The 20,190-nt window shown below is 50.4% G+C and overlaps 4 protein-coding genes across 15 annotated transcripts; 2 read left to right on the forward strand and 2 right to left on the reverse strand.

Moving 5' to 3' along the window:
* Window positions 1–4,870: 4,870 nt before the first annotated feature.
* LOC112269525 lies at window positions 4,871–5,939 on the reverse strand. Its single transcript, XM_024456399.1, has one exon. It carries the CDS (start codon window positions 5,491–5,493, stop codon window positions 5,218–5,220), a length of 276 nt encoding a protein of 91 aa, XP_024312167.1. The 5' UTR covers window positions 5,494–5,939; the 3' UTR covers window positions 4,871–5,217.
* A 1,092-nt stretch (window positions 5,940–7,031) lies between these two features.
* Window positions 7,032–12,928, forward strand: LOC100837531 (tRNA-dihydrouridine(20) synthase [NAD(P)+]-like). Of its 12 annotated transcripts, none has more exons than XR_002961397.1 (11): window positions 7,032–7,192; window positions 8,070–8,175; window positions 8,548–8,686; window positions 8,877–8,985; window positions 9,069–9,205; window positions 9,585–9,721; window positions 10,075–10,181; window positions 10,313–10,440; window positions 10,586–10,677; window positions 11,519–11,560; window positions 12,392–12,928. XR_002961397.1 is itself a non-coding variant. In XM_010241870.3 (10 exons), the coding sequence occupies exons 1-9, from the start codon at window positions 7,148–7,150 to the stop codon at window positions 10,638–10,640; spliced, it is 963 nt and encodes a 320-aa protein (XP_010240172.1). In that variant the 5' UTR covers window positions 7,032–7,147; the 3' UTR covers window positions 10,641–10,677; window positions 11,463–11,955. The 12 variants fall into 12 exon arrangements, 2 of the variants coding, with proteins under 2 accessions (XP_010240172.1, XP_010240173.1); XR_002961394.1 differs by having other exon boundaries at window positions 11,463–11,560; window positions 12,392–12,822; XR_733181.3 differs by having other exon boundaries at window positions 11,463–11,560; window positions 12,478–12,822.
* Window positions 12,929–13,279: 351 nt separating this feature from the next.
* Window positions 13,280–15,771, reverse strand: LOC100837222 (L-type lectin-domain containing receptor kinase IV.1). Its single transcript, XM_010241872.3, has one exon. It carries the CDS (start codon window positions 15,494–15,496, stop codon window positions 13,460–13,462), a length of 2,037 nt encoding a protein of 678 aa, XP_010240174.1. The 5' UTR covers window positions 15,497–15,771; the 3' UTR covers window positions 13,280–13,459.
* An 862-nt stretch (window positions 15,772–16,633) lies between these two features.
* On the forward strand, window positions 16,634–19,091 carry LOC100836918 (L-type lectin-domain containing receptor kinase IV.1). Its single transcript, XM_003580154.4, has one exon. The coding sequence runs from the start codon at window positions 16,847–16,849 to the stop codon at window positions 18,890–18,892; it is 2,046 nt and encodes a 681-aa protein (XP_003580202.1). The 5' UTR covers window positions 16,634–16,846; the 3' UTR covers window positions 18,893–19,091.
* Window positions 19,092–20,190: the final 1,099 nt, after the last annotated feature.

Consider the following 20,190-nt stretch of genomic DNA (forward strand, 5'->3'; position numbering starts at 1 on the left):
TTTGCTAATTCTATGTGAAGCCATTGTGCAATTTGCCAACTTTGTAGTTGGACAATTGTGCTCAAATGGAAGTGTTTTTATCTGTGAATGAGAAAACAACTATATAAGTCAGGTGCAACAAAGATAATTTGCACAAAAATAATAGACATGTAAAAAACAACACAAGTGCCCATACCATGGTTGTTCTACCATCTTGTAGTACTGATGCATGGATGCGCCATTTACATGTCACATGTGCACACCGAGCAATAAATCTAGTGGGATCGGTTTTGATTTTAGCCAATTTAAAACCAACAATAATAGCTCTCTGCCTTATAGCTTTTCTGCAAGCCACAATGTCAAGAAAAAGAGCACCAACTCTGATGTCTGGGCTCTCGGGGTCATGCACCACAGTATACCCAGCAGGGTCAATGTCAACCACTTTTTCCTCTTCATGGCGCGCAAACACATCAGCACAATCATCTTCCTCCTGAATGTTGCCACCCTCCTCAACACATGGTGCCGAGACATCCACATGGACATTATACATGTACTCATCGTCTACCCCTACATACTCCTCAACTATGTCAAATGGATCAGTTTCTATAACAGGGGCAGATTACTTTAATGGTGAGGTTGAATGAGATGCTGCATTCTCGCTAGGAGTTAGAGGACACCCTTCGAAACCCACCAGAAGCACGTCATCATCCGGAATTGTTGGCTCGGACACATGAACAACATTGTCAAGCATAGGCACAGGAGTTTCAGAACAAGAGCTATCAAACAGAACAACAGAAAGTGTAAGCCTCCTCTCTGCTCTGTACATGTCAAACATCACATCAAATTCGTCGTTTTCAGTTAGTCTAACATCTTGCGCCCTTATCACGTTAAAATACCACACAATGATACTCTGATCCCTGCCAACTCTCAATTCTGCACTTAATCCATCCATGAGAACATCCATCGTGAAATCATCCGAGTTTACATTCCATCTAATCGTTTTCCCCTTTTTTTTTACGAAAACGGCAGCGCCGATTCATTACTTAAGAGTGGGGATATACACGCGCCAAGCGCAAAGACAAGGAGGAAGCCACAAGGACCGAACAAGAGCTAAGGCTAAACAAGAGCTAGGGCTAGACTAGACCTAGATTAGAAACGAGAATCAGAACACCTCTGGGGGGCGGACGGTCTGGAACCAAGCTGTTCTATCCATCAAACCACCTCGACAACACGTAGCCCGGCCGCGCGCCACAGCCGGATCTCCTCGGCGATAGCATCAGCAACTGAGCCGGGGGGGGCGACCATTGGAGTGGAAGACGCGCTGGTTCTGCTCCAACCAGAGAACCACCAGGTAGCCATGACGATGCTGCAGAGGCTCTCCTTGTCTGCAGCGCCGCGAGCGCCATCCACCAACTGAGCCCACCAGGAGAGGAGGTCGCCCGCAGGAGGGGCACGTTGGATGAGGTGCACCAACCGGAAACGCGGGAGGAGCGAGTGCCACACCTGTCTCAAGTAGGAGCAGTCAGCGAAGATGTGATGGGTAGTCTCCGGGCGAAGGAAGCACAATTGGCAGCTCGGCTTGTGAGCGATGTTTCACCGGGTCAATTGATCCGCTGTGAGACATCTCCCAAGGCACGCGAGCTAGGCGTGGAACTTAAGCTTGGGCGGTATCCTAGTACGCCAGACCAGCACCGCCATGGGAGAGGGGATGCTGCCGAGAAATTGCATCTTGTAGGCGCTCAACGCGGTGTAAGAGCCCGAGCCGTCGAACTTCCAGCGCAGAACGTCCTCGCCATCAGAGAGCTGGAAATGCCGTAGCCGCGTCCAAAGGTCGACGAACTGCACCAGGACCGCCGGGGACGGGTCCTGCTTAATGGCCCGGATCCACGCAGAGCTCTGCAGGGCACCGGCCACCGACGCCTTTCTCTTACACGAGTGTGAGAAGAGCAGCGGAAACTTCGAGTACAGAGGGCATCCATCAAGCCACGGGTCGAACCAGAACGACGTCTTCTGACCATTGCCGACCAACACCAGGGAGCCAGCCTCAAAGAGCGCGCGAGTGGTTGGATCCTTCCCGAAGACGCCGTCCTGGGCAGGGACGCCCCAGCTCCTCCAAAGCCAGCGAACCCGCAAAGCAGCGGAGTGACGCTGTAGGCAGGGGATGCCGAGGCCACCGAAGGCTTTAGGTGAGCAGACCCGGCGCCAGGCGACCAGGCACTTCGCCCCCACAGTCTGGTCCGACCCCGACCACAGGAAGGCGCGGCGAAGCTTATCAATTTGCTTGATCACCCAAACCGGGTTGTGAAGGACCACCATCTGGTAAGTAGGCAGGGCCGAGAGCACGGCGTTGATGAGGACCAGCCTGCCCGCACGGTTGAGGAACTGACCCTGCCATCCTGCCAATCTTCTGCTCACCTTGTCGATCAAGGGCTGGTAGTCACCCCTGGTTAAGCGGTTGAAGGAGAGCAGCATGCCGAGGTACTTGCAAGGGAAGGAACCCGGGCTGCAGGGAAGGGCCGCAACAATCGGCGTCATGTCGAGCTCCCCACAGTGAATAGGTGAGAGGCTGCTCTTGGCAAAGTTGATTCTCAGCCCGGTGGCGTTGCCGAAGAGCGAGAGAAGGGACGCGGCAGCCTCCGCCTCAGCAGCCGCGGGCTGGATAAAGATCATGACGTCGTCCGCGTAGATGCTTGTCCGAGAGAGGGCGAGCTGTGGGAATGGTTGGAAGATCCCAGCACGGTCGGCCTCCTCGAAGAGCCGGGCCAAGCAGTCCATGACCAGCACGAACAACAGAGGTGAGAGGGGGTCGCCCTGCCTCAGGGCCCAGCGGTGAAGAATGGGCGCAGACAGGTCCTGGCTGAAGCACACACGCGTGGACGACGAGCACAACAGGATAGCGAGCCAGCTGCACCATCTGTTAGGGAACCCCTGGAAGCGAAGCAGTTGCAGCAGGAAGTCCCACGACACCGTGTCGAATGCCTTGGAGATATCTAGCTTTAGCAGAAGATTGGGCCACTTCCTGGCATGCACCGACTTGAGCCAGCTCTGGACGTGAAAGAAGTTGTCAGTATGCACTGACTCGTTTTCCCCTTCACGTATGATTTTCTACCGTTTGGTTCCTTCAGCACAAATCCTTGAACAACAAGGTCTAAGCTAAAAGCATTCATCAATTCGAGCCTACAAATTTCATGGAAAATAGCGAATGTTCAGAGAATGAAAGTACAACAGTCCGTACATTCAAGGAGGAGAGAAGAGGTTGGGAGCGGTGATGTTGGGGACTCACTCGTACAGCGACTCGGGGATTGTCAACTCCATGATGATCGGCCCCCGACGGGACTCCCTCCACCCACCGCTCGCCTCCAATCATGGCGACGGGAACCTCAAGTCGCCGCGGCCCTCCACAGCAGCGGGCGAGCTCCGCCACCGCCCATCTCCCGCAAGCCACCGCCGTCGCCCGCCTCCCTCCAGCCGCCACCGCCGCCCGCCTCCGTCTAGCCGCTGTCGCCCGCCTCCACTTTTTCTAGGGTTCCTTAGGTCAGGATAGAGGAGCGCCTGGGGTAATTAGAGAAAGGTAGAGAAATAAAACTATTTGAGTTGGGATAAAAAAAAAATTGTTTGTATAGAGTTATGCATATATGTATTTAGATATATACGTCATGGTATTGGACAAAATGGCATGAATAGAGGTATAAGAAAGTTAGAGTGGCATTTTTCCAAGTCAAGTTTTTGTAATGGCATATTTCCAATCGATGAAATAGAGAGTGGCATAGATCAATTAACCCGATATTTTAACCCAAAGCGTCCTTTTGGCTGTCCGAGAGACGATGTCCACCAACTGCTCGACGAAATGTCCAATACAATGAGAAAGAGATGTAAGGTTGATCAGTGGCGGAGGCAGGGACCAGGCCAGATTTCATCATATGAGCTTCATATTTTTATGCTTTGGCCTTTCTTAATAAATCATCTTTTTATTCTGGTCCTCTCTATATCATTTTCCTGCCTCCGTCCATGAGGTTGATGCCACTTGAACAAGCACATGGATGGTTATCACTGAGAGAAACTGTTTTGGGTCCACTCCAGTATCAAATGTGGCTGATTTGAGAAGATGTGGGGCGAAAAACATATTTGGGGTCGGAAACATATTTGGTTAGCTTATGGAACATGATAGAAGTTATTTGGTTAGATATGGAAACGCCGATTTCTTTTTCATGAGGCTGAACCAAATGAATTTTTTTTAGAATTTCATGAAAGAATGTAGATAGTTTTCATTCCTATAGATCAAGCAAGTTTGTTTTTTCAAAGGAACAAAATCCTCCAACTTTTCTTTTATAAATTCTCTTAAGAATATTCAACGTGAGTGCTTAGTGCTTACGTAGTTACTTGTAGATTGTGCTATCTTCCTTCACCGTCCGGAGGTGAGGATGAAATCATTGTAACTGCATTACCTAACGTAGAAAGTCCCAGCGGTAGTCAGCACCATGCATGCATGTTCTCCTGACATGTTTTTCCGGATGACAAAGAGTAGATTATGGCTTAATGTACACTCAAAACACTGCAGGCTGCCGATCCAGACCGGTTGTTCTTTGACCTTTCAGCTGGACTACACGGCCGTACTCCTCTCTCGCCTCCCTATATCTCTTGTCGAATCAAAAGACAAACGGAACCGGCCTACAAAACAATTTTGTAATCTCCTACACGACGCTTCTTCGCCATGTGAGGGGTAAGATAACAACAAGGTGTACTGATGATATCACGCTCATAAGCGAACAAAAAGGCTAGTAAGCATCTACCATATTTTAGCCGGGGCGCGGACAAAGCACCATCTTGTCGTGGCTCCCATGTCCGTTTGCTGCCTTCGCGAAAACTGAAATGACCCTAAACGCCCCCGGAAGAAGTGGAAAACACAAGCCATTGACCATTCCAAGAGCTCGCAACAACAGATTGCAAAAGCTCCCAATCATTGTCCTAGCTAGTCACATCTCAGATCGATCTTTGCTCTCCAGAGAACTAATCATAAATCAAGTGCTAGGGAGAGGAAGAAGGAGATCATACATGCAAGTAATTACATCCGGATCCAAACTCCAGAGCTCTAACGGGCTAGCTAATTACAGTTGCTACATCATCACTTTGTATGTGATTTCGTATTTGCACACAAGGCACTACTCAGCTACTCACTAGTCACTAGTGTGTTCTTCTGCACGAGAGGAAAAAATGGAGGCGCGCGAAGAACCTGTAGTGCTAGTTGTGCAGCGGGTTAGGGCCCTGCGGAACAAGCCTCTTGGAGTCACCGAACTCCGCCGCTGCCGCGTCGCCGCCGGCCGTCTCCGCCGACACCGCCGCCGGGGACACCCAGCTGTGTTGCGTCGGCGTCGGGGCGCGCTTGGACGCCGCGACGTCTGCAGCTCTGAGGATCCTGTGGCCGCAGCTGAAGGTGGCGAGCTCGGACGCCAGGATGAGAAGCAACATTGCTAGGAGCGTGGCCGGCAGTACCGTGCCGCCGGCGTCCCTCACCATGATAATTAAGAAGAGAGATGGGGAAGAGGGGAGAGGGGGTGAGCTAGCTTGGTGAGCTAGTGGGCTGCTGCCTCAGCTCCCGGAAGAAGTGGAGGTGGTTCTGCAATAACTGCGTCTGTATGGACGCGGGCAGAGACTGTTGGGAGGAGGAGGAGGTAGGGGCCGAGAGGATGTTGTGTGTGCGTGTATCATGTGCCTTGTTGTGTTGTGCCGTGGGTGCTACTACTAGTGCTAAGATGGCCGGACGGCGGACGGTGTCCCCGTTTTCGATCTGTAGACTGCAGTGTTGAATTTGTTCGTGTTAAGGGAAGGGATGATGGTTGGAGCTTTGAGAGGTGGCCAGTTGACTATTAGAAAAATAAGCAAACGACATGTTGCATGTGTGTTGCTCTATGATACTGGTTAGGCAGTGTCCGGGTCTTTTGGGCGTAATGTATTCGTGCGTTCTAGAGTAACTTGCTGGGGGCCGGTGGTAACAATTAATCCAAACATTGTGATGGCATGATCTGTATCCTGGCGAAAAAGCTGAGTGCTCGTTTGGTTCTGGCTCTCAGCCGGATGACTGAATTCTGTTATTTCAGCTCTCATGAATGAGATGCAGTATGCTGTATGTCGTATGCGGACAAGGTATGACGGGAAGACCCAAAGGAAATCAATGATGTACTCCAGTGCATTTCTCTTTATGAATCCTGACTACCTTGAACTAGACAATCGGCTCATCCTATCGACAATGCCTCTCGCAGAATTTTCACACGTCTCCATTGTACAAATTACTACTGAGATTCTGAGTACATTTTTTTAAAGATGTTTAATACGTTTTCTGTTCTTTTTTATAAGATGTTTTACTTTTGTTTTAAATTCAAACTTCTTAAAATTTAACCATTTTTTGTAAAAAAACACACTAGTGTGTACATTAGAAATATAAGCATACTATAAAGATACCATGACCAGGGACATACACCTTGCAAGACAAGCTGTAAAACCACTTCTCTGTCGATGAATCAACAATGAAAAAAATCAAAACACGAAAAGACGTGTCATGAGAACCACTGACTCTGTGGCATAAGTTGTGCCTACACCAGGACTAGAAAAGAGGCAGAACACTAATCTTCTAAATGACGTCGTCTCCATCGCCAAAACGACACCGAGAAGAACACGCAAACCTAACAAAAAAATAGCAAAACTAGATGTCATATGTTAATCCATTGTTTCCCTCGTCTCTCGACGCCAGCTCGGACGTGAGAGAGGAGAGGAACTGCGGGAGACTGAAGCTTCTTCGACGACAGCTGCGGCTAGTGTTTTCTCCGTTGGCACACAAAGACGGCGGCTCGCGGATCTGAATTCCTAGTTGGTCACTTGGCTCTCTCTTTTTTCGGGAAAATACGCACTTGGGCTGTTGCAATCACCTCAGCCCAACCCAGCTTAAGGACGGGTAGAGTTGGGCTTTTAAGCGGCCCAACACAACGTAGGAGAGTACCCTGAGAGACGACGCAGCACACGGGACACAGCGCGTAGGCCGCGGTCGCCGCCGGTTCGCCTTTTATTCTCGGCGGTACTCGACACGGAGCAACTCCTCGTTGTCCAAAATCCCCGGAGAAAGAGGGAGAGAGTCAGAGGCGGAGCAGCCGCGGAGAAGCGGCGGCGCTAGCAAGCTATGGAGTACCGCAACAAGTTGGTGCTCGCGCCCATGGTCCGCGTGGTAACTCCTCTTGATCTTAACCCTCCCTCTCTGATTCCCAGCAGCAGCGTCCCCAACTCCCCATGACCATGAGTTGGGGAGCTTAGGGACCGATTTTTAGTCTCCCGAGCACTAGGTCCTAGATTTAGGTCTCTCCGAATCTAAAGCCGGACGCCTTAGTGTGCGCCGGATGAATGAGTAGCTCGCCTTCTCGGCGCGTTGTTCTATGGGCGGTGGCCGTGGGTTGGAGGCTATTCGCTGCCGTGTTAACAAAAATGAAGCCTGAGAGTTCTCTAGTTTGAAACCAGAGTTTCTCTCGATTCAGCTCTAGGGACTGGAATCTTAGCGAGCCTCCATGTGCGACAAATGATAAATAACACACTACCCTATTGATGAACTGATGATGGCTTTCCACCTGTTACATGTACTTTTGGAGGTGCAGTGCAAAGGTTCACCTGAACCTTTCATATGGTAACATCCAAATGAACCATTTGAGAGATGTGGTATCAAGGCTGCAGGTTTACTTGATTGATTAAATTTGCTTCTAGCATGTCATGTTCTGAAAACGTGAGAATACTAGTCAAGTAGTCATTTATTACCTCATGGTTTGGGTATTAAAAGACACTGTATATTGAGAAACAGTACGCATGCAAAATTGTACTAGTTTTGTCGATGTTAATATCATCGAACTTTATCATTTCTCCTGCACTTTTGCTTCTAATGGGGCGGTATTACTGCACCTTCACTGAGTTCCAGTGCTGGCTTACTGAATATGTAGTAGCCATCCTCCATAATTCACATTTATTGTCTTGAGAGAGACTATTTCCTTGAATTTGTAATACACAGTTCTATTGGCATACTGGTGGTATCTAACTTATGTTGTTAATGTCTTGTGCAGGGTACTCTGCCGTTCAGGCTACTGGCTGCTGAGTATGGCGCTGATATTACATACGGAGAAGAAATTGTAGATCATAAGTTTTTGAAGTGTGAACGTGTTGCAAATGGTACTGTGGTTGAATTGTTGTTTGACAGCTTACGATGATCTGGCAACTTCCACATCTCCTTTTAAGATTTAAATATCATAGTATTATAGATAACATTGCACTTGAAGTTGGTGACTGGAAACATTCATCTGAGATGATTCTTGGATGGGAAAAAGTTTGTATTGAAGATAAGAGTAAAAATACAAGGACAAATTAATTTAAGATTGTATAATTATATATTTTATGGAGTTGGAAATTCTTGATTTTACCTGTGAGTCCAAGTAATGATTTGACAACCACTCGATTTTGTTTCTTTGTTCCCCTATGTTATTCACTGCAGATTTATTTGGCATGGTTTCCCTGATTTTAATTATGGTATTCATCGTTTTTCAGAATCTCTTGGGACTACTGATTTTTTGGAGAGAGGGACTGATAATTTAGTTTTCCGAACGTGCCCACAAGAAAGGGACAGGGTTGTATTTCAAATGGGGACATCAGATGCCGTGAGGGCACTTAAAGCTGCTCAGATTGTGTAAGCTTTATTTCTGAATTTATTTGACGCAAAATTTGTAGGTAAACTAACTTAAAGCGCACTGAGTTATTTGGGCCAATTGACTACCTAAATTGTTTGCTCTGCTCATTTGATCAAGGAATTTGGTTAGTTGGTGTAACATTTTCTTATTTGCATCTTCTCTTTACTCATTGCATTTCATCATCACCAGGTGTAATGATGTTGCAGCTATAGATATCAACATGGGTTGCCCAAAGTCTTTCTCTGTCAGTGGAGGAATGGGTGCTGCATTACTCTCCAAACCTGAGCTTATACACGATGTACATGGTCCTATTTATTGTCTTACTTTCTTATCCCTGTTATTTACTGTGCTTATTAAGTCTATGCAAATTGTACCATCTAGATTTTGACCACACTGCGAAGGAACTTGGACACAACCTTGACATGTAAAATCCGTCTTCTGAACACACGTCAGGACACTGTGGAGTTGGCACGACGGATTGAGAAAACCGGTGTTCCAGCTCTGGCTGTCCATGGAAGGTAAGCACACATAGATTTGTACTGTCTGGTCCTGTCTTACTTGAAAAATGCATAATTTGATCATCCTTACTTTTCAATGGTGTCAACCAAGTTTAAAACCTGAATTTGTAAATATGAGCGAAAGTTATATCATATGCACAACCATTCTGTTGATTAGGATTATATTACCCAAATTGATATCGCTTAAATCCATGGAAAGTTCAGGGTCCCTTTTCTTTTGTAACATTTGAGCTTTATTTTGTAAGCCATTTATTTTCAGTAATGAAAATGCAATATGATGTGGTGTCACTATTATCCTTAATTTTTTCATGTGCCCTAGAACCCTAATTTTCGTTTTGGGTAATTGGTTCCCTTGTGTCAACCTTCTTTTAAAGTGCAGAAAGGTCAAAGACAGGCCAAGAGATCCCTCTAAGTGGGATGAGATTGCCGATGTTGTGTCCGCATTGTCAATTCCAGTTATAGCTAATGGGGATGTTTTTGAGTACGATGATTTTAAGAGAATCAAAGATGCCACAGGTTTGTATATTCACACTAATTGCTCTTACATTTTATTTTGCTCTGTAAATGGATACCAAATTAACTCAAATTAGTTTGGGTTTTTTCATTTGCCAGTTACAAGTACTGCACTTACTTTACTCCTAGCCAAAAGCACAAATCTCCATGTAATGTGATCGCCACAATATTAGATCATTTCCTAAATGTTTTCACATTCAAGAATGCATAACCAGTTTCTTGAAAACCACGAATGTGAGAGATTGACTCCTTACTGCCAGTATTTCTTGGGGAGTTGTGCACTGGCATACTGATTTTGCTTCTCTTTGATGTTGTTTTTGACAATGGGTTTGTGTCTTGATTCCTGTAACTGCTAGGTGCCACGTCTGTAATGGCTGCTAGAGGTGCCCTGTGGAATGCATCTATTTTTTGTGCCAAAGGGACAACACCTTGGGAGGAGGTCAAAAGAGAGTACATAAGAAAGGTATTTAATGTTGCTGTCTGCATTCTGTTCTGTTCAGCCTCCCTGCATTTGATCTGTTCAACCTAAGTTAAATTGTCATGTTTTTTACTTATTGTATTGACATGTCCTTACATTGTAATTTTTTTGAGCAGAGTATTTTGTGGGACAATGATGTGAAGAGCACAAAACATACATTAAAAGAAATGATAATGCGCTATTCTTGCCTTGAACTCGCTGAAGGGAAAGGTGTGATAAAGTGTGATTCATCAGCAGATATAGCGTAAGTGATTACTTATGCAGATGTCTCTGTGTGATTACTGCACCTTATTTTGCAATGCTGTGGTTTCTTGCAATCTGGCTCATTTGTTCTACGTTTATTCATTATTTGGCAACTATCTTAACAGTTCTTCTTCTCATGTCTTCAGGAAACTTTACAAGGAAGAGGACTACTATAATTTTGTTGTTTCAAACAGGAAATGAACAAAACTTGGTTTTGCTAACCCTTCATGCGACCCAGGTATCTATATAACTGTGCAAGTTTGCATTTCTTCACAAGGAATGAAAGAGATGTTTCGATAGAGAAGTTCTCTCCTGCAAAATTAAGAATCGGCTCAAGAATTCATGTTCTGTACGATTTGAAAACTTACTTTCCCAGTTTCACTTGCATGGTGAATGGTTCCTTTGATAAATGTTGTCATTGGTCCTTTCTTGTCTGTATGGTGTCTAAATTGAAGTGCAGTATGTGGGGACCAAAACTTGATTTCAACTTGTTAATTGCATTTGTCTGTGTGCACACCCACGCGTGTGTTTTCCTGAACCATGAGAAGTGGCTAAATCTGTCTGGAAGATCACAGTTGTTAGTTAACACCATTTGCAGCCATACATCGAATCTTGGATCTGAAAAGTTTGCAGGCATTTGTCAGTGTGCACATCCAAGTTGCAACTTCATTAAGTTACTTAAGAACAAGCAGTAAAGTTTGCCAGTAATTTGGTAAGCATGACTTGTAATTACTCATGAGTCATGAGTTGACATTGTGATCGTGGACTGTCACCCCTGTCACGAAGGGCACCCCTTATCCCAAAAGGTTGATGGACTAGAAGTTTGGTATTTAGCTCCAGATTCTACCAATGCACTTCTCATTTTTATTTGGGTTGCAATGTTTCATAATTCCTACTGGTTCCTTAAATTATCAATGATTTTACTCCTTAAATCATCAATGATTCCACTGAAATTACACACACACACACACACACACACACACACACACATATATATATATGTAATTTCATGTTTTCTGGCAGCATCTGCTTGGATCCTTGTCTCAGTCTTACGAATGGATATTTTGGATGTGTTTCAGTGGAGTTTTGGAGAATTTCATCATATCACCAGCCAATACGAGGTTTGCAGTTTTGTCTTTGCACTGTACCATGTTAGTATCTGATCGAGAGGATCCACAGGTTTATTATTTGGCCGGTAGTCTTACAGCATGTTCTTTTAAAGTAGGAAACTTTGAGAGAGGGCTCTTATTAGACTCACAGGATTTTTGAAGCATTTTGAGATATTATATTCTTTACGCTAATGGTAGTAGATAGAATTCATACGTGATACTGATTAAACACCATTTTTGTAAGCTTATATTTTATGCTTTCTGCTAGTGCAGAGCTCGAAAGTCCATGTCAGATACTGTTCGTCGAAATCATGTAATTTGGGTAATACTTGATCTGTTGATTGTATAATTTAACACTTGGATTATGTCCATCTTGTCCCAATTCGCAAATGCTTTGCAGTCTGTTTGATTCAAAGAATTTTGATAGGATGTTTTGGAGGACTGTGGGTCGTATGATTTGTAGGATTGTGATCCATATGGATTTTTTTTTCAGTCTTGCACTATATATTTCATTGGAAATATTTCGTTCGCTCTTACCTCTTTGAAATTCTTCTATGTTTCTTTATGGAGCTTCAAACATCATCTCGTTCCAATTTTTACGTGCTTTTACAATTGTAAAGAAATTAAAAAAAACATGAGATTTGGATAGAGAAAACATTAAGGGCCCCTATGGTTTGAATGAAATTTTTTTTAGATTTCAGTCCATAGAAATTTTTCTTATAGAGGCCTTTTAGATCAATGGAAGACTGGCACATTAATCCTAACTTTACATATTCCAGTTCTTTTAGAACCCTGCGTCTCACACTGAATTGTGTCCCTGGCTAACCAGTTTGTTTACTATAGCTGGGGAGAAACTTCGAATGCCTTATATGTTTTGGCTCCTTTTCAAGTATTCCATGAATGTCTTTTTGGCCTGACGTTTGCCGCAGTTGTACACAGTAGAATGCCTTCAGTCACCTGGTTGCTTTGACTGTACCAATGGTCGGCTTACCTCCTGCGTTCTGGATTCTGGAAGCACAAAATCTGCGTCATCCATGACGTCAGAGATATCATCGACAATGGTATTTCTTGTGAAAGGACTTGTTGCTATATACACTGGAGTTTCAGTCTTTCACGGTATCTCACTCAGCTTTCTGTAACCAAAGACTTGTTGGACTAGACCCCTACGGCCTACGCTATGTTGAACGATATTCCCATCCAGAACTAATGTTTTGAATCTGAACAGACAAAAACCAATTTCCCCTCCAATCTACAGTGTAGGTCCTTCTTTAGCATTTTCAGTCCTACAGCCACAGTGTATTTTCGCTCATTTTCCTATTTATCCTCGTTGTTTCATCAAGAACTAAATTATGCAAAATAAGTTGTAGAAAGAATTAAGAATGGCATTGCATTTCACCTCTATCCTTGATTCGTCTGTATTTTCAATCGGAAGGAGTATTCAATTGTGATCAAGGGAGATCAGAAATGATCTTGCAAACAATCGTCGGGCTAGAACTCCAGAATGCACTGGCCCAGAAAGATGTCCATTTGGAACGCCTGTAGTACATTCTCGATCTTGTCATGGGTGATAAACAACCAGACATTTCAAAGAACCAAGCGTGCGTAGACGGAGCATAGACATGAAACATAGACTCCACCTATCTTTTACTCAAGCTCTGCTTAGTTTAAAATTCGGAGGGGATAACATTTGATTTACAAATTCTGCTCAATATCAGTACTTACAAATTCGGAGGAGATAACGTTTGGTTTGCATTTGGAGCTCGTGGCACTGTAGTGGTTAATAGAGCTGAGGAGAGTCCAGTAGTTGATCACGAGTGAACAGCACAACACGTTACATTAAGGTTATCCACGCTACACCCAGAAAAACGCACCCAGAACAGGCTAGTACTAGTTTAGTTACAAGACCGCGACTCATCTCCCCCCGGACAGGTCAGACATCTGAGACATGGTGCCGGCGGTGATGGACGTCATCGGGAACGACATGACGTAGGGGTCGAACCCCTGGTCCTGCATGACCGCGAGCATGTTGAAGCTCTGGTACGTCGGCGACAGCTCCGGCAGCTTCACGTCGCCGTCCAGGTACTGCACGAGCTGCCGCGTGGTCGGCCGCGCGCCGGGCAGCGGGTGCGAGCACAGCAGGCCCAGCCTCAGCACCAGGCTCGCCTCGTGCTCGACGAAGTCGCCGCCCAGCCGCGGGTCCACGGCGCCGGTGACCGACCCCGCGCGCCATTGGTCGAGCACCCAGTCCACCAGCACCAGGTGGTTGTCGCTCGCGTCCTGCACGACGGGCTTCCTCCCGCACGCCACCTCCAGCATGAATGCCCCGAACGCGAACACGTCCGACGCCTTGGAGGCCTTCCCCGTGTGGCCGAGCTCCGGCGCCAGGTACCCCATGGTGCCCACCACGTGCGTCGTGTGCGGGTCCGTGCCGTGGTCGTACAGCCTCGCCAGCCCGAAGTCCCCCAGCCGGCCGTTCATCTCCGCGTCCAGCAGCACGTTGCTGGCCTTGATGTCCCTGTGCACGACAACCTGATCCCAGTCCTCGTGAAGGTACAGCATCCCCGACGCGACGCCCTTGATGATGCGGAACCTCTGCCCCCAGCTCAGCGAGACCTTCTGCTGGTCGTAGAGATGCTTGTCGAGGCTGCCGTTGGGCATGTAGTCGTAGACTAGGAGGAGCTCGCCCTTGCGCCGGCAGTAGCCGAGCAGCTGCACGAGGTTGCGGTGCCGGAGCCGGCCGATGCTGACCACCTCGGCCACGAACTCCTTCATCCCCTGCCTCGACCCGTGCGACACCTTCTTCACCGCGATCTCCGCCTTGGACGACGGCAGCAGGCCGCGGTACACTCTCCCGAACCCGCCGATGCCGAGCAGCCGGCTGTCGCTGAACCCGTCGGTGGCGTGGAAGAGGTCCTTGTACGCGAACCTGTGCGGCCCGAACGCAACCTCCCAGTCTTCCTTGAGCTCCGCGAACATCCGCCGCCTCCGCATGACCACGAAAACGACGGCCGCCACCACAAACACGAGAACCGCGGACGCTATCGGCAGCACGATCTCCAGAGTCCTGGACCGCGGCTTCGGGGTCGTGACCGGCATAGAGGGCAGCGAGGAGATGTTGAGCGCCGGGGCCGCGCCGTTCATCTTCAAGCTCCAGCCGAGGACGTAGTGGCGGCAGAAGAGGATGCCGCTGGACGACGAGAACCCGACGTAGGCGGTGTCGTCGATGACGGAGGAGAGGTTGACGGTGGTGGAGAGCAGGGGCTTCTTGGGCCGGGCCACCACCTCCAGGGGCGCCATGGTGACATTCACCTGCATGGCCTGCCCGTCGAAGTCCACCCACACCTGCATCGGCTTGCGGTTCACAAGGCTCATGTTCTTGAACGCGCCGGTGCCGTCGTCGTAGTACCCGGCGTTGTCGGCGTCCACGGAGTTGAGCCCGTTGACGTCGATGCCGACGTGGTTGCCGCTCATGTCGTTGAACTCCGAGTTGAGGATGGTGTCGAACTCCACCGCGAAGAGGTGGTTGGTGGCGTTGCCGTTGTTGGCGGAGCCGACGAGGCCCAGGAACTGGCCCGGGAGCGCCGAGGTGAGGTTCCTGCTCTTGGCGATTATGAAGGCCATGCCGTGGCTGCTCAGGTCCTCGTACGCGCCGATGATGCCGATGACGAAGGCCGTGGAGAAGGACTGCATGGCCGTGCTGTTGGGCGCCCTGTGGAACTGGAGCGGCGTGGGGAAGAAGGCGTGTCCCTTGAGCTGGCTGGTGGCGTTGGTCAGCTGGAGGAGCCCGTTTGGGGTCACTCTGGCCATGCCGTCCATGGAGAGGTTGGCGCCGGTGAACCCATTGAAGACGAACTGCTCGTCCGCTGACGCCGCGGGGCGGAGGAGGCCGCTGAGGCCGAGGAAGAGGAGCAGGAGAAGGAACGGCATGGTTTGGTTGGGAAGCAGCATGGCTGCTCAGTGCAAACAAAACAGTGGTGAATTGAAGCGAACTCCGAGTGGTGTGGCTGGCCTCTATAGCCGTCAGTACTGTACTCCCGGTGTCTAATTAACACCAGCTTTTCAGTAGTGTGAAGTTGACCAGATGTAAACGTCAAGATTCCTGTCCATCCGGGTGGGTTGTTGCGGCCAGTCGCCCTTGTACCTGTAGTCCTGTACGCATCGGCGGCGAGAGCGAGAGGAGCAAGGCAAACTCCGTTTCCGGGTCGGCACAGTGGGCGCCGAATTACCTTACAGCGATGGTTGCACGGATGTCGACGCGTCTGAGGTGCCGTGCCGCGATGCGGACGGGTGAGGTTCAGACGCCAGAAGCGTCAACGATTCCGGCCTCCTTTTCCGCTTGCCCGCGAAAGAAGTCGTCTCCTCGTCGAGAAGGACGCGACTTCGGGACCCGGGGGCGACGCGACCCACGCAAGCGTTAAACTAGCGGCGGGGCCAGCCATACACCGTGCCGGCGCACAAGCCGTGGCAGCTCCTTTGCTTGCGGCGTCTTCGTTGGAAGCTTCCTGGCTCCGTCTCGTCTGCTTTGCTGTGCGCCCTGGCCCCTGGCTGGGGTTTGTCATTCACTCACATCTGACCGATCCACTCGTCTCATTGTCTCCGGTGGTTGAGGATTGGAGAGATACTAGTAAGTCAGCGGCCAGCCACCAGAAGAGATTCATAGTTATCTGCCTCGCGATTTCAGTGTGCAGTTTCTTTTGACTATCTGCAACTCTAGGCTCATTGCTGAGCAAAACCTTAATGATTCTGACATGAGTAACAAGAAAAGCGAGGTTGGGTGGCAGGTCTAACGCGCACCAACTCTATTTCGTCGCAATTGGCAGCTGCCTAATGTAATGGTTATCTAATCAGGATGCGTTACAGCGCGACCCATGATGACATGACCACTCACTCCTGTCATAATGCCATCCGCCGCTTAAGATATTTTATCTGAATTTCTTTTTTGACTTTGACTCGCAAAGTCGTCTACGTCTAATGGCAAACGTACGGAAGGTAGCGACGTGGGCCTTACGCACCGGTCCCGGAGGCAACCGGAGCAGTATCATTTGTCCCTGTACTATGAAGAACCGTGACAGACAGACCATGTTGACATTATCAAACACAATCTTGATCCGCACTCAGGCAGCAGATTTTGAACAAAGACTCGCCATTTCCAGTCAATGCATCGCACGATCACCTAATCAGGATAATCCCCGTTCACATTACTGTAGTCCACTTCATGCTCTACACTACAAACGGAGCTGCTCGAGCTACTTGCACGAGACGCAGCGGACACAGGCTAGCAAGCAACGCACGCTCGCGATGTGTCCTAGCCGCAGCTTCCTGCTCCCCATCCTCCTCCTCGCCCTCCTCGCCGGCGATGGCTCTGACCACGCGGCCGTGCTCGCCGCGGACCAGTTCACCTACAACGACTTCTCCGGAGCCAACCTGACCCTCGACGGCCTGGCCGCCGTGGCGCCGAACGGGCTCCTGGCGCTGAGCAACGGCACGAGCCAGGCGGCCGGGCACGCGTTCCACCCGACGCCCGTCCGCATGCGGAACAATAACGGCGCCGCCCAGTCCTTCTCCGTCGCCTTCGTCTTCGCCATCGTCTCCAACTTCACGGTGCTGAGCGACAACGGCATGGCGTTCGTGGTCGCGCCCAGCACCAGGCTCTCCACCTTCAACGCCGGCCAGTACCTCGGCATCCTCAACGTCACCGACAACGGCAAGGCCGAGAACGGCGTCTTCGCCGTCGAGCTCGACACCATGCTCAACCCGGAGTTCCAGGACATGAACAGCAACCACGTCGGCGTGGACGTCAACAGCATGAGGTCCGTGCAGAACCACTCCGCGGGGTACTACGACGACGCCACGGGGGTGTTCAGCAACCTGAGCCTCATCAGCCGGCAGCCGATGCAGGTGTGGGTGGACTACGACGGCGCCACCACCCGGCTCGACGTCACCATGGCGCCCCTCGACGTGCCCAGGCCCAGGAAGCCCCTCATCTCCGCGCCCGTCAACCTCTCGGCGGTACTCGTGACGGACACGGCCTACGTCGGGTTCTCGGCGGCCACGGGAGTCATCTTCACGCGCCACTACGTCCTCGGCTGGAGCTTCGCGCTCAACGGGCCAGCGCCGCCGCTCGACACCTCGAAGCTCCCGGCGCTGCCGCGGTTCGGCCCGAAGCCCCGGTCCAAGGTGCTGGAGATCGTGCTCCCTATCGCCACGGCGGCTTTCGTCCTCGCGCTGGCCATCGCCTTCTTCCTGTTCGTGCGGACGCGGGTGAGGTACGCCGAGGTGCGCGAAGACTGGGAGGTGGAGTTCGGGCCGCACCGGTTCTCGTACAAGGAGCTGTACAAGGCCACAAAGGGGTTCAAGAACAAGCAGCTGCTCGGCACCGGCGGCTTCGGCAGGGTGTACAAGGGCGTGCTCCCAAAGCCGAATCTCGAGATCGCGGTGAAGCGGGTGTCGCACGACTCGAAGCAGGGGATGAAGGAGTTCATCGCGGAGGTGGTCAGCCTGGGCCACCTGCGGCACAGGAACCTCGTGCAGCTGCTCGGCTACTGCCGCCGGCAAGGCGAGCTGCTCCTGGTGTACGACTGCATGCCCAACGGCAGCCTCGACAAGTACCTGTACGACAAGACCAAGCCCGTCCTGGACTGGGGGCAGAGGTTCCAGATCATCAGGGGCGTGGCGTCCGGCCTGCTGTACCTCCACGAGGACTGGGAGAAGATCGTGATCCACCGTGACGTCAAGGCCAGCAACGTGCTCCTGGACGGGGACATGAACGGCAGGCTGGGCGACTTCGGGCTCGCGAGGCTGTACGACCACGGGCTGGACCCGCAGACGACGCACGTGGTGGGCACGATGGGCTACCTGGCGCCGGAGCTGGTGCGCACGGGCAAGGCGACGCCGGTCACGGACGTGTTCGCCTTCGGCGTGTTCGTGCTGGAGGTGGCCTGCGGGCGGCGCCCGCTGGGGTGCGCCGCGCCCGACGAGCAGAACGTGCTGCTGGACTGGGTGCAGGAGCACCAGCGGAGGCACGCGGCGCTCGACACCGTGGACCCGAGGCTGTGCGGCAAGTACGACGCCGACGAGGCGCGGCTGGCGATCAAGCTGGGGCTCATGTGCGCGCACCCGCTGCCCGACGCGCGGCCCCGGATGCGGCAGGCCACGCAGTACCTGGAGGGCGAGGTGCCCATGCCGGACCTCGTGCCCACGTTCCTCAGCTACACCACGCTCGCGCTGATGCAGAACGACGGGTTCGACTCCTTCGCCATGTCGTTCCCTTCCACGGTCAGCACCAGCGTCAGCCCCATTTCCGGTGACGTCTCGGCCGTGTCCGGCCTATCCGGCGGGAGGTGAATCGACAAGCAATGTTAAGGACTCTTGATTTCTCTTTATGCTGTTAGGCATTCTCGTACGCGTCATCAGGCCATCTCGTGTGGACTAACATGTAGAGCACCAGTTGTAAGTTGTAACTTGTAACCACTGCTAGCTCCTAATGCTGGATAACTGCGAGTTTTCTGGAATAGAATAATCTGGAACCTGCGAGTGCAATGTTTCTCAAGCGTCCAACGTCACCTGCAGAAACACCGGTAAAGCGCGACGCATGATGCCGTTGCCATGCCTGTACGTGGGACGCGAACAAACTCTTCTCTCGCTTTGGGAAATCGGCTTTGTCAGAGCCGCAGGCGCGCTGCATGGGGTTGATGAACTCATGGGGTAGCGACTATGTAAGCAATGACGACTCGGGTTGGATTCTGCCTGCGCGGCGCGACAGGACGAAAACGATTAGGTAGCCGCGGCTAAAAGGATGATCGCCGCGACGGCAGTTGTTGTCGCGCACGCACGGGCTACTGGACTGTTGCGGCGCCTATTGTTTTCCAAACCGTGCCACATGCGAAGGCGGTGTGGTCGGAACTCTCAACTTTGGAATTGCAGGTTGGCCAGGGTGGTTTGGCTTCTTGCCGATGATCTCTTCACCAGGTTTCAGAAGACAACCATGTTATCCCGCACACATCGCATTAGCAGGATTCTTAAGCAGGTTTCAGAGTCAGGGCAGCATCCTCGTGCCAGAAGTCTGGCCTCGTTCTATAGTGTGTTGCGGTTTTTTAGTCCTGGGTCTCTTCTCTTCTAGAACTCGACCTGCCACTCTCCACGCGTACATTCGTCATGCACACCGTGTGTTTACAGGAAGGGTTGGTTTGCCGTACACGCCGTTATGCACAGCTGACAATTGCTGACGGGCAGACGGTAGGTAGGTGACCCGGAATGCAGGCCGGAAATGAGCGGGCATGGGTAACGTGGTCGGACAAATGTTTGCTGTTCGTTTCCGGATAACCAGCACAAGCTAGTGTAAACCACAAGCGGGGCAAGCGATTCGATTGGTACGATCCGGCGTGTTGCTGCTTTCGAGATCTACAAAATAGGAGCAAGTAACCAACAGCACAGAGACCAGAGTATGGGGCCATGTAAAACAATCCTCTGCCTCGAGCATGTGGTGGATGACCCACCGTGTTAAACAATCCTGTCTCGCATGACAGGGGAATGTTAAAGCAGTCCTGCAACGCTCCTGCCACGTGGTAGATGATTAAACAAAATACACAGGTCGTTGTCTCTATCTCTGACGGAGTACCAATTTTGCTTAATAATGTCCACCG

The sequence above is a fragment of the Brachypodium distachyon genome, chromosome 5 (genome assembly GCF_000005505.3).
Source record: "Brachypodium distachyon strain Bd21 chromosome 5, Brachypodium_distachyon_v3.0, whole genome shotgun sequence".
NCBI classification, from domain to species: Eukaryota; Viridiplantae; Streptophyta; class Magnoliopsida; order Poales; family Poaceae; genus Brachypodium; species Brachypodium distachyon.

Excerpts from the sequence above, each read along its gene's own strand:
- LOC100837531 (XM_010241870.3), top strand. The coding sequence starts at position 7,148 with ATGGAGTACCGCAACAAGTTGGTGCTCGCGCCCATGGTCCGCGTG. Across the intron at positions 8,687-8,876 it reads CTTAAAGCTGCTCAGATTGT|GTGTAATGATGTTGCAGCTA; the intron begins GTAAGCTTTATT and ends CATCATCACCAG. Across the intron at positions 9,206-9,584 it reads GCTCTGGCTGTCCATGGAAG|AAAGGTCAAAGACAGGCCAA; the intron begins GTAAGCACACAT and ends TTTAAAGTGCAG.
- LOC100837222 (XM_010241872.3), bottom strand. The coding sequence starts at position 15,496 with ATGCTGCTTCCCAACCAAACCATGCCGTTCCTTCTCCTGCTCCTCTTC.
- LOC112269525 (XM_024456399.1), bottom strand. The coding sequence starts at position 5,493 with ATGGTGAGGGACGCCGGCGGCACGGTACTGCCGGCCACGCTCCTAGCA.
- LOC100836918 (XM_003580154.4), top strand. The coding sequence starts at position 16,847 with ATGTGTCCTAGCCGCAGCTTCCTGCTCCCCATCCTCCTCCTCGCCCTC.